We start from the raw sequence: 18651 nt of genomic DNA, 5'->3' as shown, positions 1-18651 counted from the left end.
CAGGAGAAAAGTGCAGCGTCATTTAATTTAATCATGCATTAATGGAAGAAAATTTAAAAAGTGCAGCTACAGCTTCTGACGAAAAGTGGCAAAACAAACGGCTACAACAGTTATCCGATGGCTGCTGACGGACAAGAGCGCCACAGTCGTTTCATCCCACTCCCTCGTCAAAATAATTAAAATGAGTTTCAATTAACTGAATTGAAGTGATGTGAGAACTGCTCGGAGAAGCTAAACCCACATGTGGAGAAAACCAAGCTGATTAATCAGAACCAATGATTCATTCTATTTTCAAGACAAACTGGGATAATATGGTGACATATGGTGAGAAATAATAAAGGCTTGCTGCCCATGACTGTGTTACTCACACCTCTATGAATATGAATTGGATATGGTCTTCTTTTGAATGATTACATTGCCACTAAATGCTTTCACCTATGAATCGTATAAAGCAAGTGAGCGAAATATGAGACTGTGATAGTTTGCGATAGTAGCTTTTTAGGCAAGCAAAGTGACACTATGTTCTTGTTAGATGGAGAAAATGACAAGAGCAGCTTCATGCATGGTGACTTTTTACAGTTTGCCATTATATGGGCTGTAACTTTGTGACAGGTAAAGCCCTCAATTTTCCCTTATTGGAAGATTTCATGCTGTTAAACAGAAAACTAATAACATGTAAACGGCTTCTGCACGCTTGATTCTCCCAGCATCTATCTGCCTGGAGAAGTGCGAGAAACACAATAGAGACCAGCAGAAAACAAAAGCAGATATTAACTGTGCTGAGACCAGCCTGGGGTAGTTTATTAAGAAACACAGCGCACTAATCCTGTGAGATCACTGTGTTTATATAAGAATGCAAGTGTGGTGGATATTTGCTGCACCTAAATGTTCCCGGAGAATTTAATCTGTGCACTTGTTATCTTTTCTGACTTTGTGCGCAAGTGAGGAAAAGAGAGAGTGGTTTGTGTACCTGTGTAAAGGCGGGACGCTGTCGATGGTCTTGAGGCTGCCGCGTGTGGACACCACGTTGAAGCTGTCAGTGCAGTCACAGGAGACGTGGAGGTAGTACTTGGGGTGGCGGTTTTCCACCACCACGATGAGACCTGCCCAGCCGTGGGTCAGGTAGTAGCATGTCATGCCCTCACGGCCCTGAGAGCACACAAGGAAACAAGCTTGTTTTGTTTTTTTCATTTTTCAAAGCAGAAGGGTTGTTTTCTAAATGCAAACCTCAGATTTCACCACTTGTGCAAAGCTAGCACCGCTGATACTACGTCAGCAAAATACAGAACACGGTATCCTACATTTCTATTTAGTAAGAATACAGTATAGTATATATACAGTATCCTATAAAGCACTCACATAGTATAGTATACAGAATCCTATATTTCCAACCATAGGATATCCTATGTTTTCATTAAGTATAGTATGCATGTTTCCACATTGTATACATATAGTATTGTATATATACAGAATCCTAAATTTCCATATAGTATAGTATATATACAGTATTTATAATTCCATAGATTTACAGAGCATTGCGGCAACTATCTACAGAGAAGTGGCTACATTTCTGTAAGTATGGCTCTTAAATGCTCTTAAAATGCTTTTGAAATAGGAAGAAATGTGCTTAATACGAAGTAGCTTCAATGGAGAAAAAATACTTCTGTGCAATCAGTTTAATATTATTAAAATGCAATAATAATAATGATGATTTAAAAAAAAAAACATTCTGCATTCAGCTGCAACTTTACCTCTCTAACAGTGGCTGCTGTTGTCTTTTAGGGCCACTTGTATTTGTAGTAAAGCAAACACAAGTGCAGCTAAACTACTTTAGCTGCTGTCATTTGCTGTCACGTCCAATTGCACAAGCAATGCCATCCAGTGTCTGAAAAATAGCTTTGGGCAATACTTGTACTCTATCTGCTCTTAACACAAAGCTCTCCTTTCTTCACAGCTCGGGACTGCTCAAATTATTTATTAATAATAACTGAAAATCTTCATTTAACTGTATTGCTAACACTACAGCTGACGCACTGGCTGCCATGTGCTCCTGAGTGCTCAGCTGTGAATTTCTGAAGAGCTGAATGATTTAACAAAGATGATCTCAAGTGTTTAAAAAGCTCTGCCATCCTCTAAAATATTCACCAAATGTGACAGGCGCTTTCAGGAAAGCATTGTTCTGAAGAGCCAGGAGGATTTGTTTCCTTGGGTATGAACGGCCGTGCGCGAGCTCGTGCAAGAGGTAACGCACAGAAACGTGCACGTGTGAAGGCACAACAGGACTTGCAAGCATGTAAGATGCCTCAGATTGATGAGTATGAACCATTCTGACTGTGAGGATTTAGACTGTTGTGCATTTGTTTTTATTCTGCAGGCTCTGTGCTTTAGCTTGAGGAGGTCAGCATCATATACAAAGATTTGTATGTAGAATTCCTTTTAATAGACTGTCCAAATTGGAGATAGTGGTCCAATAGTGATTGGACAATAGACTATTAAATGTTTCTTAATGTTTCAGATGTACTTTTTCAACCCCATTATTTACTAATTTATGGAATTAATGCAACCAAAGACGTTGGGCCCATCTTAAGAAAGTGTGCACATACGTTAAAACAAAGGAAAAATACGAAAGAAACCCCCAAAAAACTGTGATGCAGGGCTGTGGAACTAACTTCTATGGACAATAAACCAAAAAACAACTCTTATACAAGTTCTGAAAAAAGGAAACGAGTGGAGGGGTAAAAGAGAAGAGCTCACAACACAAAGTGAGCTATCTCGTCTGTCAAAGATGAGATGGAGGTGCTTCTAATATGATCTGGTCTTGTACAGCATGGCTGCCAATAGACCGGGAACACAGTGAGTTACTGATGTTTAGGATAAATGCTGTGAGGTAGGTTGGAGCATTCTGGACAGAATACTCCATCCTGTTAGTGTATTCTTGTGGGAGGATTGCCCAAATTCAGCCAAACTCTGTAGAGGACAGTTCAGCATCCTGCTGTACTACCCAACTGTCAAAACAGGCTCTTCAGGGTGACTAAGTGAAATATCATAGACGAGTTAAAGTGTTAATGAACAGCTAAAACCACACTAAAGTGAGAGAGACCCCACATAAAAAAAGCTGATAGTAGCTGTGACAAAGGCTATCCCCAATGCCTTTGTCACAGCTACTATCTACTAAATATGATGGTTATGGTTGGTTAAACTATCTGATTACTTTGGTTATCCCAATGTGTTAAAAGCTTTATCTACTTGTGTATTTTCATTCCAACACATTTAAATTAAATCAGACACGTTCAGGCAGTAGTCTTTCACTTCAAAATAAATTGCTGAAGCGCACAGCCCGGAGATAAAAAAGAAAAACTTTCCAAATACTTATCATCTGGACTGTAATATTATACTGAAAGGCAATAAAACTGCGTGCGTGTGAGAAGGAGATTGGGGGTACAAAGAGAGACAAAACCCTACAACTATATACAGGATTCTCTGCAGTCCTGAGAAAAACTAAATACATCTTTGTCAAAACTGGCTATAATGATCACAAGCACAGTAGCAACTCTACGAGAGAATGACTGCAATGGCCCAGTCAAAGTCCAGACCTCCAAAAGATGGAAGCGCTGCGGTTTAGACCTAAACTCTTTACCTCATGTAATTCTACTAGGAAGGAATCTTAAAGATTTTTTCTGAACTGAGCTATTTGTGGTTAATAGTGATAAGAACAGTCAGGCTCCACAAATTCCTCCACAACAAGAAAGGGATAAAGTCATATAGAAAAACAATTTTTTTCCCCCCAAGTTGTAGCTGCTGAACCATGGAGTATATTTAATTTTTAACAGGACCCCACAGAGTTCTGTGAAAACCTTTTTCACTTGACTGTAGCAAGTAACACAAATATGGTTTGCATTATTGCAGCTTTACTACTTCTCTTTTTCTGGAATGGGTGTTTCTAACCTCGTGTCTTTCGCCTTTGTTTTCTGTGAGTAGAATAATCGCGTCGGCCAATGTGGTCGCGGTTGCTTCCACCTGCTCCACCATCACCTGACGAGAGCTGTAAATGGCCAGGATGTAGCCGGGGAAGTCCTGGCTGGGCCGCCGTACTGCTCCACTGGTGGGGCTAGAGACTGGGAAGGAGGGGAGAACAATTAATGAAGACAAAAATTAAAGTTTTTTTTTTGGTTGTTTTTTTTTAAAGTTCCTTCGTCATTAAGTGAACATTCACAAGCAAGAACACTAAAGCCCTGCCTGTGACCAATGCATCTGTACACTTACTGGGTGTGGGTGGACCCCCTGTGCTGCTGACATTCATCTGCCAGTGATTGAAGGCGCAGCAGACAACAGCATACTCCCCTGGCTCCAGCATAACATCACAGCCAACAAATTTCTTCACTGCTCGCTTGCTGTGGGCCATTAGGCGGCCCAGAGTCAGCTTGTTGCCACTACCAAAGGAGGCACGGAAGACCATGATGCACAGGTCCAGCAGGTGGCTGTCGGCTGTGTCGGAGCGCCTGGAGAGAAGAGGAAGAGGCTTAGGAGAAAAAAGGGCAAGGAGGAAAAATGTGTGGGTACTGAAAGATTTAGATTAGAGTCCTATTTACCTGCTTCCCTCTTGGAAAAGAGCAAACTCCAGTGCCGTCCTCTCCAGCACAGTGAGAGCTGTGACCGTGACTGGCCCATTGGCTTTGCTGGGGAAGCAGCCTTGTAGTCTCACCTCCTGCCAGTCAGAGTGGATCTTACAAATGTCCACTGAGTCAAAGTACCTGTGGGAAGGGGAAAAAATGTACATGTTTATAAAAGAAAAAAAAAAAGAAGAAGAAGAAAGAAAAAAGACCTGCATAAGAGCCTGTTCCTCTGAGATGCTAGCAGTGTGACCGGTTGATCTCCTCTTGTCATGAGCTACGATTATTTGTATGCATCACAGGCAACTCTTTAACGTTAGCATAGCCTCTGAGGGCATCCCTGTACAAACACAATTTACCTTGCTAGCATATCAGACCTCTTTCTTCAAAGACATCGGCCCCACGGGAGACTCTCTTCCTTACTTTCAGTCTGTTTTTCAGTGTTTCATCACTTCCTAACCTCGGTCTGACAACAGTCTTACATCTTACTTTTGTCTTCTTGTCAATCAGGAAGAAGCGAGAGGAGGAAAAAGAGGGAACGCTTAAGTTTTACGCTCAGCTTTGATCAGAAAAGACAAACACGTCTGCTGATGAATCCTCTTGTTTGTATTTAGTTCGCTTTTGTGTCTAGCCACCTTCCAGGAATGTTATCAATGATCAACATTGGCCCTGGTTGTTTACTTGATGGGCCAATTTAAGGGCCTTGCTTGTCCGAGAAGCTGACCGCTTTTTCTTTTTCACACTGAAAACAAGTCTAGGGAGATGCTGGCTGCAAGTTTGTCATGTAGTACAAAGCTGAGAGATTATTTGCCTGTCAGAGAAAACAATAAATAGCCCAAAGACATATGGGATTCTCATCTAGGCTGAACACATTTTTCAGGTTGGAGTTGTTCAGGAGGACAGCCACATTGTTATTCATGTCCCTCCTCCTTCATAATACAACAAGAGCAATAAATTCAGAGAGACAAATGCACTATACAGACAATTTAGCCCTACGTCAAGCTGCTCATGTTGTGAACTTCCTCCATTCTTCAGTTCTTTTTGCTGACAGTTATTTAAAAAAAAAAAAAACGAAACTTCCTATGCAAGTGGAGTCTTGTCCATTTATTCAATTACCCATGAAATATCATTTTGGTGAATGGTAGATTATATTTAAGCTTTATTACATTTGTAATTTGGATTCAGTTCAGTTTTCTTCAAATATTATGGCCATTTGAGTTGCTTGTAAAAGGGCCCTATTATAGCCATTTCCAGCTCCGCGTCATTATTCTTTGGCTCCACTAGAGTTGCTTTGCATGACTTTGCTCATGTGCCTCATTCTGCTCTCTGCCTGAAACAAGCAACTTCTCTCTCCTCAACTGTAACCCAACTTTCAACCGATTGGCCGCTCCTGGTAAACCAAGGGGCAGTCCCCACAGACCGTAGCAATAAAGCTAAAGCTTCCGTAGTGGATTACCTAATAATATGGCTTTCTCTGTGGTACCCACCTTTCAAGAAGAAGTTTGTGCTTCAGTTTTAATAAGTGAAATTCCAGTTTCTCTGTTAGTCTATTACTTAGCCCTAATTAGCTTATATGTGTCCTTGCATTGCAGCCATACAGATTACAAATGAAGCTCGCTAACAAGCTAGCTAGCTTTAGCTGATAACTTAGCACTACAGTCTTTAATCCAATTATGGGAACTTCTGACAGCGAAAAGAAAACACAGCAGCCACCAAAACGCTGATGTTGAAGTTTTTAAAAATGTGGTGATCATGGTCATGGGGGCTATGCTGTTTAAACAACAGATGGATGAGGTTGTTGTGTGCACAGGCAGAGGTGTGTAACAGAGATGGCCTTATTGGGGACATTAGTTTCACTGACATCATACAGAGCTAGCCTGAGGTTTGAGCTCATCACTGTTTCCTACTGTGGCCAGTATGAGTATCCATCTATTGTAACAGTAGAGTACAGAACAGGGGTGTTTATAATAAATATATAGGGGGTTAAGGGTGGCTGTAACTCAGGTGGTAAAGCGGGTCGTCTACTAATCGGAAGGTGGTTTGATTATTTGCTCTTCAAGCCTCCGTGTTGTATCCTCGGACAAGTTAGAGAACCCATATCTGCTGCCGATGCATCAGTGTGTGAATGTTTGGTTATAAGTAAAAAATAAAAGGCCTGTGTAAATGGGTGAATGAGGCTTGAAGTAAGAAACTGATTTGAGTGATCAAAGTAAGTAAAAAAAGCGCTATTTAAGAACACTCGTTTTTTATATGACAAAGAAAATAGCATTTATAGAAATACTTGAATAAAAACTGTGACTATTTTTCCATGTGATAACTAGAAGCGCATGTCAGCATGCAGCAAAACACAGATAGAGAAAAACTAATCACTATCAATGCTGTATATGACTGAGTGACAGGATTAGTCTAATATGACAAAACAAACTGAAAGCCATGACAAGCCTAAGCCGCTGCCTGCCAAATCCCCCCCTCCACAATTCTTAATAACAACATGTTGTGGAAACCAGTGTATGATGCGCTTGTCAGCAAGCAAAATGGAACGACAACAAAAACACTGTAACTCAGTTTGGTGTCAATACCAGATGGTCAGTAAAATCCACAGAGGCGTGAGATTGCCAAACAGTCCGTCACGTTTAACACATTACGTGTGTCCATCACGGTACGATAAAGGACTCTTTAACTCATTCAACCAATTCTAAGCAGCTAGTGGTGGGTAAATCGAACAGAAAGTCTTCTAATGAGAGTATGTTTGGAATAAACACAAGAAATCTGTGAGCGTAGCCTAGCGGTCACAGCCACTGGTCTATTGTGCCAGCAGGTACAGTCACTGACTGTGAAAGCAAACATGACAGTGATGACAACAAAATAGCCTCATTATACATAACTGTAGGAATTCAAGGGTTACTAGGGTATAGAGAGATTAACCAAAATGATTTCAGCATGACCACCCAAAAAAAGAAAAGGAAAAAAAAGATCACACTTATGCTGCGCTAATGATAATTACTTTATAAAGTCAGTGTACTCCATCCAGAAGACCCCTTCACTACTGCCGTGCGCCATCAGCTCATGGCGGAGGTGCTGAGGCCAGTCTGCCCACTCGTCTGACCAGCTGCCATTCCACGAGAAGCGACCCCAAGGGTTACGCAGCCGCAGCAACCTGGAGGCAGGAAGATAACGGAAACAGCGAGAGAGACAGATTCAGCAAGCAGTAAATGTGACAACAGCTTTCAGTCAAAGCAGCAACCCCCATCTCTGCACAGTCATATTATTCCTTTTATGGATGACTGGCTGCTTTTTAACAACCCTTTTTATTTTACCGCCTCCTCCATACTGTAGAAAACACAAGGGGCATAACAGAATAACATATTGGAGAATCTGTATTTTCCAGGAAAAAAAAGTAACAAAGTGCATGTGGTTCATTGTTTCTGGAGTGCTTTTTATCTCCTTGGGGCTCCTAGCAGGAGGATTGTAACTCGTTTTGGATCTAGCCCTGTGGCCAAGTCTAGCCCAAGCCTTCCACTCTGATTGCTTTATGGCAGTAAATGAAAGTGGCTGCGTGTGGGTTTTAAGCAAATTACTTCTGGGATTTCTGGCTACTGTCAAATTTTTTCCTCACAGGTAAGAAGGAAAAAGCCTTCATTAGGCTTTTCTCATTTTTCTAATTTGTGCCTCCTCAGTCCTCCGTCCTTCTAGACTGTGACCCGGAAATCAATTTCAGTACGCCATGATGAAGGATGACTTAATTCCTAAAATGCATCTGGAGAACAGAGGAGAGGAGAGGCTTTCCAAGCAGAGTTATAATAGAGGATGAACAGACAAGAGGACTAAACTCGCTTTTTTAATCCATACGATGTTCCAGTTATTTATGATAGTCAAAGATTCTGCCCCAGACTTTTCTGTGTGTGTGATTATTACAAAGAAGACATATATGTTCTTATAGTGCAAGGAATTGTGTGGATTCCCAGTGCTGCTCCAAACAGAGCAATCATACAGATCTGTTGTGCACCCGTTCTCTACTGGCAAGCCACTGGGTTCTGTGATGCTCAACATATGGCTCGTGGGCTTGTTCATGTTCTAGCCACCAAATAATAACACTGACTGATGACGGCCCAGATACATTTATTAATGGTGTATGAAGGATTTCTAAGAAGATACATTTGCAATAAGGAGGCGTGTTCAGAACAACAGAGGACACCTGTACCTGTAACCCTGGACATCTCGTACGTCCAAAATGGAATATGCATGTCGAGGTCTCAGACCCAACGACTCATAAACAGCATCGTCTACCTTCATGTTGCCTCCTCCGCAAGACGCTCCCATAAGAAACCTAAAAGACAAGGAATGACATTAGGACACTAATGCAATTACTACTCAGTAACCAGGGAGAAAAAAAAAAAAACCCACGTAAATTTAAAACTTTAACCTCGAGGTTGGGCAGACACAGTTACAGAAAACAAAAACAATAGTAGTTTTTAGTATATGTCACTAATTAATCCCACTGATGTGCCTCTATTTCAGACCAAACATCATCAGTGATGAACTTTGTCTCTGTTTACCATAGTACGTGAGTGAAGTCTTCATTAGTACACTGCTTTTGATAAAATAAATAATCATTCTGGCAGATGGACCTGCAGTTTGGACGCAGATGAAATGGCCCCTTTGGAGTTGCACTATTTGTCTCATGTTGCTTTGAAAGCTCGTGTATCAAAGTGATGACTGGCACAACTTTTATTATGGACACATGCTCTAAATTGGCATTCACCACCTTTGTAGTGCCCCTCTGTTTGTAGTTTTGATCAGAGAATATTGGTTCAAAGTGTTTTCAAACAAGGTTTATTGTTTTATATGCTCCTTTTAAACTGAACCACCTTTACTCCCTCTCTTACCCAGCCTCTTTGGAGCTAAGCATCTTGGCCCAAATGAGGTCTGTATCGATGGGTTCCTCTCGCGGGTTCGTGGAGCTGACCTGAAGCATGAGGGAGTCACACGGAGCCCCTGTCAGCGTGGCCAGACCCTCAATAGCACGCCCTGCCTGCAGGGCAAAGTAGGAACCGTGGAGTTTGGCCAGGGCCTTCTCAATCAACGCCACCCATAACTGCTTCCTCTGAGCCTGGAATGATTGTAAAAAGTAAGAGAGGAAACATCAGCCTGAGTATGACTCACTGAGAAAGGGAGCAGGATGTTGTCTCTGGGTTAGTTTCCTCTATCTAAAGGTCAATGAAAATGATAACCTGATAACAGAGGTAGGATCTCTTATTTGCTCTTTTTGTATCTGTTAATGTGCATGTGCAATGTTTTTCCAGCATTTCTTGCTTGCTCAGAGGTCACTGCCTCACCGAGCGCGACTTCTACCCTCTTGTTTTGCTCCTTTGTCTTCTTTGAAAAGATGACGTTTGTTGGAGTCATGATAAGGTGTAGATAAGGTGTCACGCTATCGCAGTGTGTCTCTCCCGTACGCATGAATGCCTGCTTTTATTTGCCTGTGCTTTATTCGTTGCATAATTCAGTACCTCATTTGACCCGTAATTGTTGGCTGTTCATTAATTAGATTCTTCTCTTCACTGGGGTCCTTTGAGATGTGCTTGTGATAAGAAATACATAATCAACTAACTTGAACTAATTAATTGCTTATTTTTCAGGGTTCACCAAGTCAAATGTAATTCTTTTTAAGAGTTGCCCACGAAATGCACTCGTTTTCAGGGTCAAACTAAGGGATGAGAAGGTCTTTACCAAAGTCTTGGATCTGTCAGTTCTTACCGGCAGTAATTTACCCTCATGTTTCAGAGATCTGGAGCAATTAATATGGGACATATCATGTTTTTCTTTATTTTTTCTGCGTATTAAGAATTCCCAACTTAATACACAGATCTGCAATATTTATTTCCCCAAAATTTCAGACAGTTGTTTTGAGTATTTATCCATTTTGTATATGTATCTAAAATTCCCTCTTGTCTGTTTACAGTATCAGCATAAACACCTTTCTGCATTGCACTTACCTGGGAAAACAGAAGGTAGCCGTAATCGTCGCAGGGCAACATGTCGTCCACCAGCACCGTCGTCCAGGTCCCGTCTTTACATAGCCGAACCTGGTAAGCCCCCTCTGGACAAATGGTCCTGGTGATCATCACCCTCTCCACGAGCTCTGGACGCTCTGCCAGCACAGCGAGTGCACTCAGGAACCTAGAGACCCGATAAAAATCAATGAACTGGAAAATGAAACGTCACATCAGGACGGACAGACGCGACTAAAACGAGGCACGAAGAAAATGTGAATTAGGCAGAGAAACCACATAAATGATCAGCTGAGTGTGATGGACAAGTGAATGGCTGAATGAGCGCCGTCTTCCGTCAAAGAGACAGACATGGTTTAGGAACGTCAACTGATGTGATTAGATAGGAATGGAAAAAAACTGAGAAGCTGCTATTAAAGTCTAAATGTGGAATTAAAGCATTCTCCTGAACAGAGTGCCTCAAACACTTATGAAAGACTTTTTTTTAATACATATATACATAATTAGCCCTCATTGAAAATCAATCACATTTGATGAGTCAAGCTTCTGTGCCTTCTGGTTACCTCCCCATTACTCTTAATACACCCCACAGCAAAGACAAACAGGCTTGCTTCCTCTAATTAACTTGCAAGAGAAATTAGCTAATCAAAAATCCAGATAGATGTGGAAAATGGTAATTCTTTACACTGGGGAATCACAGCTGGGGACATGAGGACTCGACTTGAAAGGGAAGAGAGTTTAAAGTGTACATTAGTTCATCGGAAAATGTAGAGAGATCTTTAAACACTATTAATGAAATGGCTCTGCAAAGAAAGGTCTTTTTGGAGGGGACAATGAGCTAAAGGTATTTGCCTCTGCATGCCGCAGACTCACTGCTGTACATGCACTAGTTTGATTCTTCTATCAACAAAAAAAGCAAAAAAGTTAAAAAAAAAAAAATTGTCAAATTGAGCAGCTACTTTTGCCTCTGGCAGTACTGCAGCAATATCTGAAAAGATAAAAGGAATGCTACTTTCAGTCTGCACATTATTTTATAGAGTGAAGCTCTTGTGTGGCGGCATTACTAAAGCTATATTCCATCTGTTTAAGTGTCAGATGAGCACGGCCGATCAACCCATTCAGTCACTGATGAAATACAAATTGGCCAAAAAACAAAAGGAATCCAATGAAAATCCAATTAGCCGCGTCATAATGTGAACTCTGATGTTGGCCTGTACTGCAGCCGTACTCAAGGACAGAGGCGACTGGCACGACTTTCTTCTGCCGTCACTGGTTGGCTGGGCTGGCAGAAGCTGGGCTGGCAGAAGCTGGGCTGTTTGTTGGTTTATTAGGACAAGTGTGAGCATGTGTGAGAGAGTGAGAGAGTGGGGGAGACGAAGCCAATGACAAAGAATTTGGGTTACATCCTGTTTCGAGTGAGAGGATTCTGCTCAGGGGAGGGTTATTTTTGATAAGCTGTGTGCGCTGGTGATGAAGCGAAAAGTTGTACTGGGGACAACTTCCTGACTGACTGTGCTTTGTTGTTATTTTGTGTGTGTGCGTGTGTGTGTACGTTTATGCTTACAGGAAGATGATGGATGACAACAGCATACACACACATAAACCCCAAAGGGCACCCAGAACAAGGGCAGGGAGATAAAGCATGTGTCCAGGACCACATTACTGTGAATAATCTCCCTGTCACATGTATCTGTACATCTGTCTGCTGTGCTCAACCTTTCATTTCATGCTTACCTTCTTTCCTTTGATTTTTTGCTGTGTTTTTTAAGTTTCTCTCTTTAATCCTCTTCAATTACTGTTTCACTGCCACGCCATCTCTAGCTCACAGCGGCAGTGTCCATTGAAAGCAGACTCTGACAGACGCACACAGAGAAGTGTTGGCTGTTGTCTGCTTTGCATTCCTCTGACCTTTCTCAGAAACTGAACAGAGACTTAACAGAATGAAAAATTTCCTGTTGCTTTGAGGATCTGCTGCTATTCTATTTTGTCTCCAATCAAACCATGAATCAACAACGCGTTTTTTGTTTTGGTTTGGTTTTTTATAAGGTTATCTTAAACGATCAGTGTCCTGTGTGTTCTTATGTTCAAGTGTATCAGCTTACCAGCAGTTTCCAAGAAGTCCTTGCAGGATGTCTGAGGGCCTTGGTGTGCGGAACACGGACCACTTGACTCCTCGGTCTTTGAAATTGCTGCAGTTGATCTCGTGGGGACGCAGCCACTTTTTGATTCGCTGCTGGACGCTGTCGCCCTCTGGGAAGCCGACAGATCGAGGTCCGGGGGGAAAACTGTCATCCACAAAGTTCACTGAATTCTGAGAAAGAGGAGGAAAAGACAGAGCGAAAGAAGGCAGAGAGACAAAGGAGTGAAACTACTGAACATGAAAACACCTCATCTGTAAACTCCAAAATCCATTTTAAAATATGATCACTCTTAAAAGGATCTTGTGTGAGGACCTGAAGCATTTCAAACTGCTAATGCAAGTTTTTAAAGAACCAACTATCCTGCAATTTCGCATGATTTGCAGGACAGTACAGACCATCACACAAGCCCTGGATTATGCTTTGAGTGAGGGTGAATTACTGCCTTCCACATTTACTTGTTATTCTTTCCACTTTCCACGTGAGATTATTATGTGCACAGTAAAAGCCCAACTGTGGCATCTTGTACTCTCCTAACCAGGATGTGGCACAAAAATGCAAATCACTTTCAAACATTTGGAGCTTCTTGCTTTCTGGCACATTCCCCTGCAGAGTACACCGCATTTTAAATTACATGATGGGTTCTAACACTGCCCCGCTACTGTACACAGGAGTAGAACTACACGGATACTTTAACAGATCCAGACACCGAACCTGACACACTATCTGCCCATCTAAAACTCTCCTGTACAAACCTGAGATGGCAAACAGCCACACACGCCAAACCCCTATCCAGTTTCCCATCTGCCGTGTCAGAAGTGGACTCGGCCAGTTGCATAGCAAGGCAGGCGGAGGGGTGATGTAAAGCGGGCACCCCACTGGCAGTTAGAGTGAAGCGAATCAATTGGTAACCATCCCCCACAATCCAATTCTGTAGCCTGGATGCAGCATTTGCTACTAGACAGAGTCATTTGAAGGCTTCCTTACCACCCTGGCCATTCAAGGTCGTCACGTAGCTTATCGATTCTGTAGTTCACAGGTTTATTTGTGACCCATGTGCAGGCTGTTAACGCAAGGCTTTTTTCGGTTGATATCAATTTAACACAGAGGTGAAGATCAAAGCTTTGTCCCTGCATACACACAGATCCTGAAATTCCAACTAATGCAATTCAAAGAATACAGTCTGTATGTTAACAGACATGAGAAAGACAACTATGATCAGCGACCAAGGGTTAAAGAGTCTGACTTGTTACATACAAACTGCTCTAACCCCAGCTGAGCTCTGGCTGTTACTAATGCAGCCATTAAAGCTTTTGTCTTTGTTTTCCTACTTCTGACACTATATTATTGTGGGATTAATTAATTTTCCTCTGAACTTGATGTAAAACCGGAAACATTATTTTTTACTTCATGTGAAATGTATGGAAGCCCTCGCATTTACAGTTCTATAGTCTCTATTTTAAGAATGAAAAAAATATTATATGAATTATTTTAATGTTGGTCCTAAGAGCTTGAAAAAAGTAGCTCGTATCCTCTTGGAATAGAGGTGAAATGTCTTTTAAAACTTTAATCTATTTGTCTTCTTTTCTTTTTTTCCCCCCCCAATCTCTTAAGACTACAATAAACTGGATGACAGGGAACCTACACAGACACACTTTAATGCTGCTACTGATGTGCGCATTTGCGCTACCAAAACCTACCAGGTTATGCTGCGTATCTGTTATCCATTCTTTCTGAACGCAGTGCGTGTGGTTTATCCGGTTGTACTCACATCCTGTATTGTGAGTACCTTTAAGGGTTTTGCCCTAACCCATTTGAAAGACATTATCATCAGCAGAATGATCTGCTGCAGTCTGCCTCAAAGGTTAAAGCCACTTGCCTATTCATATCTGGAGTGTACATGATGCTCTGTGATGTTAATTAGGCACTTCTGAAACGGCACAGTGATATGACACTCTGGACTGCAGTCTGGACTCAGAGGATCGTATAGATGATAAATTAACAAAAAAATTAAAATCAATGTTTGATCCTTACATTCTTGGTTCAAAACAACCATTTTTCTCTTCTGTGTGGAGCTCTACCTGTGCCTCTATAGGATCCTTCCACAGTCTAAAGACATGCTTGTTAAGTTAATTGGCTGTGGGCATGTATGTAAAGTCTGAATGGTTGTCTGATTCTATGCGTTAACCTGGCAACTTCTCCAGCACCCTATGACAGCTGGGACAGACTGGGATCCCTACAGTGAGAGCAGCAGCAGACCCATTGTGCTGTTCTTGTAAGCATTTGGTTTCATTTAAAGGCTCCTTAGACGTGTTACACAAGACTTTCCACTGTTATCATTAGAGCAGAGCGATATGGCCAAAAATATTTATCACGATATATATTTGAAAATTTGCGATAACGATATAACTGACGATATAATTGATGCGAGACAAAATACAACTCCACAACATTACTAGCGCAAAAAGACAACCTTCCATTTATTTTCACTTAAACAAGAAGCTGGTTTTTATGTACATTAAAGCTTTATAAAAATGTAACAGTGCAAATGCAAATTCCTTGCTGAAAGTTTAACCAAAAGGCATTTCCAGTAGAAATGGGCTGACATATCCTGAGCATAACCATGTATAATATCCACTGAAGTTAAAAAGAGGTGCTTTGCAACATTAAACTGCAGTGTGCAGTACGTATTTTTCGGACCATAAGGTGCACGGGATTATAAGGCACATTAAGCGAAACAAAGCAGTCAGATAAATCAAACTTTATTAAACTCATTCTTCTTGCTTCCTCCACTTCTGTACCATTGATTCATTAATGTTGAATTCTCTGGCAGCTGCTCTATTCCCATGTTGTTGCAGTATATTAATGACTAACCTTGTATTGTGGATGGATTATCTCAGTTGTTCTCCTGACTGAAGTTTGGTCCGTTTACAGCATCCTGCCATGCGATTGCATTTGTCTCTAACTATCAGGAACCTTAACGTTAACTTTTATAAGTGGAAAAGTGTTAGTGTTCGTCCTCCAGCTTCACTGTTTATGTTATGCTAACATAGCTGTGTCGCTAGCGATCACGTAGCACATCATTATATACCAGCTAGCCCAACTTCAGTAACCCTACAAACGTCACTGCTGTTTAGTTTCCTGTCTTCATTTATGTTGGAAGTGATAGCAGAGCTGTACGTTTGAATTTTTTCAGAAATCTCTCAGTCAGAACATGCTATATCATGCTTAGGTAACTAGCGAAACTAGCGAGCTAACTTCTGCTATCTTACTGCTAACGTCTAACTCCGTTAACTGTAATAAATTTTGTTTTCATGGATGCCTGGATGTTAAACTTCATAGTTACACCTGGTAAAGGAGCAATGCTGATCGTTTTATTAAAGATGAAAGAATTTAGACAGTTTTTAACTCTCAGTGATGCTGCAGTGTTCGTTTGACCTGACGCATACGGAGTTTACTCCCAGATTTAAGAGCATCTTAGTCCGACAAATATGACAATAACAACGGCCGCTTGCATGTTCTGCAAAAAAATGTGCTTTGTCGTGCATCTGACGGACAAACACCAAACCAGTTCCACATCACTGAAGTTGCACCATTTTTACAAACCAATTCTGGTTCATCTGTTTCACTCAACAATCGGCCATGTGCGTATGAAAACAAAGGCACTGCCCATGCGCGTTTTACTCATATTCTATCGCGATATTTCATTTTCCTATCGTTGCCTAACATTATACCAGTATTACCGTGAACGGTATAATATGGCCCAGCCCTAGTTATCATAAAAAAAATAATAAAATAAAAAATATATATTTGGAAAGAATGGAGGCTCAACACCTTAGAAAGGCAATTTAGATCGTATTTCCCTTTTTAACTTGCGTCACATCTCTATTAAGATGCAGTGTGTATTTAATGTGAGATTAACCTTGAATTAGCATTAATTCCTCATATCGAATATTCTACAATCCAAGCATCAAAGTTTAAACAATCTGACTTCAGCAGAGTGTAAAATTAGGAATTATAACCACGTATAAAGCAATTTCCTAAATCAGGATTCTGGTGTTGTGGACTGTACAGGATAATTCTCGCTGGCTGTCTTGCCACCTCCGTTTCCATCGCCGTGCACATGTAAGCATGCAAACACTGCAATCAGCCAACTCAGTGCTGAGCTAGGAAAACCAGCTGCTTTCCCATCATTTCCAGACTCAGAACTGGCAGCCATACAAGGCTGTGTCAGTCTCATTCTGATACCCAAGCTACAAGATTAGCATCTTGAAAGCATATTTTATGAAAAAGAAGAAGAAGAAAAAAAGCCTTCCATGCACAATACTGTAACAAGCAGCACAAGCCTGGCAAGAAGGTCCTTGATAATATGGCACAAAATTAAGCAACTAAGTAGTATGAAGAGTAGTAAAGAGAAGAACAATCTGCTGCAATGTGGCCTGGTTTTATTGCATAGCACGGAAAGGGAACAGCAAAAAGCAGTTCAATCCATGCTGTGTGTCACAGTTCACAAGTTAAGTTGATGGCTGTTAGCAGCATTTATTTGTTTGGCACAGTGAGTAAGCAGACTGCTCTCAGGCATTAGCACCATGCACACGCACACGTGCCTCTCACCCTCAAAACCAATCAGGAAGAGTCAAAAAAGCAAAAAAAGCAAGAGAAAGCAACCACACTCAGGTGAGCGGAGAATATTTTTTATAAAAAACAAAAACAAACTCCAGTTCCAGTTTGGTCCAGTTACAAAACAGCAGAGAAAAAAACAGGTGCTCTGAAGCGGTCCCTCCATTCTTGCTGTCAAACTGTACTGCACATCCTGTTACAGCCTAAACCAAAAGCTTTAATCATTATTAAATTTTCACCACTGGCATTTTGGTGCTTGGCAAGTGCTCGTGCCTTGGCAGAGATGGATGAGAGAGACTAGCACCTCTTGTTTACCAATTTACCCCACCTTAATCTCTTTGGCCCGTGAACCCGAGATGCAGCAGTTGATGCAGTCAGTGATTACGTTCACTATAGGGAAGTATATCATTTGTGCTCCCCTCCACTCCAACTCCGTTGCTAAAAATAGGCCAGCCCTACGTTCACCTTAGCAAATACACATGCGCACACACACATCCAGGCTCACACTGACTACTACAGTGGAGAATAGAGTGCAGTCGTGTGGAGAGGGTGGAATGGGGGTGGAGGGGTGTAGTGGGTGGCAAGGGGAAAGTGTATTTTGAGGTATTAGCAGAACAGGATGAGCATGTGGGGATAGATGTGATGGAAGGAGATGGGATAAAAGGAAGATGAAGTACTTTGAAGAGCTCGAGAAAGGGCAGACGTAAAATATTTGAGGAGAAAAAGACAGACGATAAAAGAAAGCGTAGCTTAAATGATGAAATTAGAAGAGGAGAAGGTGGGGATGAGGGATCTCCGATATCCTTCCTTCCTACCGAGCCAACTTCCCTCCCACGCTTGCAGCAGTGAGCCCTGTGACTTTCAAAGAAGGCATTAATAATGCATTCGAAGGCTCACTTTATGCTATTGTAAACATGGCAGGATAGGTGTCATGCTGGTGTAGTAAATGGGCACACATCTGACACCCAAATAAATTCACAGAATAAAAGCCGGCTGGAAACTTAGCTGAATCTAAACGGTCTAACATTCTGCAATGCCCTCATTTTCTTGAGGTGTAATTAGACCAATCAGGTCGGTCTCCCGAGCAGGTGCTGGCGGTCTTAAATGGTTTCAAATGAACCTTTCTGATAGGCCTGAGTAGCTTATCCATCATAACATAATACAGGCTTATCAAAGGTTGGGCACTGCAGAGATAAAGTGAGCCTGAACCAGTTTGATATAAAGAACCGATGTCAGGGTTGCTTTCATCATGGCACAGATAAGTGGTATGAG

The 18651-nt window shown here is 41.5% G+C and overlaps 1 protein-coding gene across 4 annotated transcripts in view; it reads right to left on the bottom strand.

The window, feature by feature from the left end:
* capn15 (calpain 15) overlaps positions 1–18651 on the bottom strand; it is a 45051-nt gene that overhangs the window by 3285 nt on the left and 23115 nt on the right. For all 4 annotated transcript variants that reach the window (XM_042226018.1, XM_042226020.1, XM_005935516.3 and 1 more), the window contains 9 exons: positions 12724–12932; positions 10607–10790; positions 9497–9720; positions 8812–8937; positions 7615–7767; positions 4590–4751; positions 4264–4499; positions 3946–4115; positions 971–1149 (listed from right to left, as the gene is read on the bottom strand). In XM_042226018.1, coding sequence (XP_042081952.1) covers positions 971–1149; positions 3946–4115; positions 4264–4499; positions 4590–4751; positions 7615–7767; positions 8812–8937; positions 9497–9720; positions 10607–10790; positions 12724–12932 — 1643 coding nt within the window. The remainder of the gene's footprint in view (positions 1–970; positions 1150–3945; positions 4116–4263; positions 4500–4589; positions 4752–7614; positions 7768–8811; positions 8938–9496; positions 9721–10606; positions 10791–12723; positions 12933–18651) is intronic.

The sequence above is a fragment of the Haplochromis burtoni genome, unplaced genomic scaffold, assembly GCF_018398535.1.
Source record: "Haplochromis burtoni strain Fernald_Lab_line unplaced genomic scaffold, NCSU_Asbu1 Contig_192, whole genome shotgun sequence".
Lineage (NCBI taxonomy): Eukaryota > Metazoa > Chordata > Actinopteri > Cichliformes > Cichlidae > Haplochromis > Haplochromis burtoni.
Note: the sequence above shows the minus strand (reverse complement) of the source record. Positions and strands in the feature narration are given on the sequence as shown.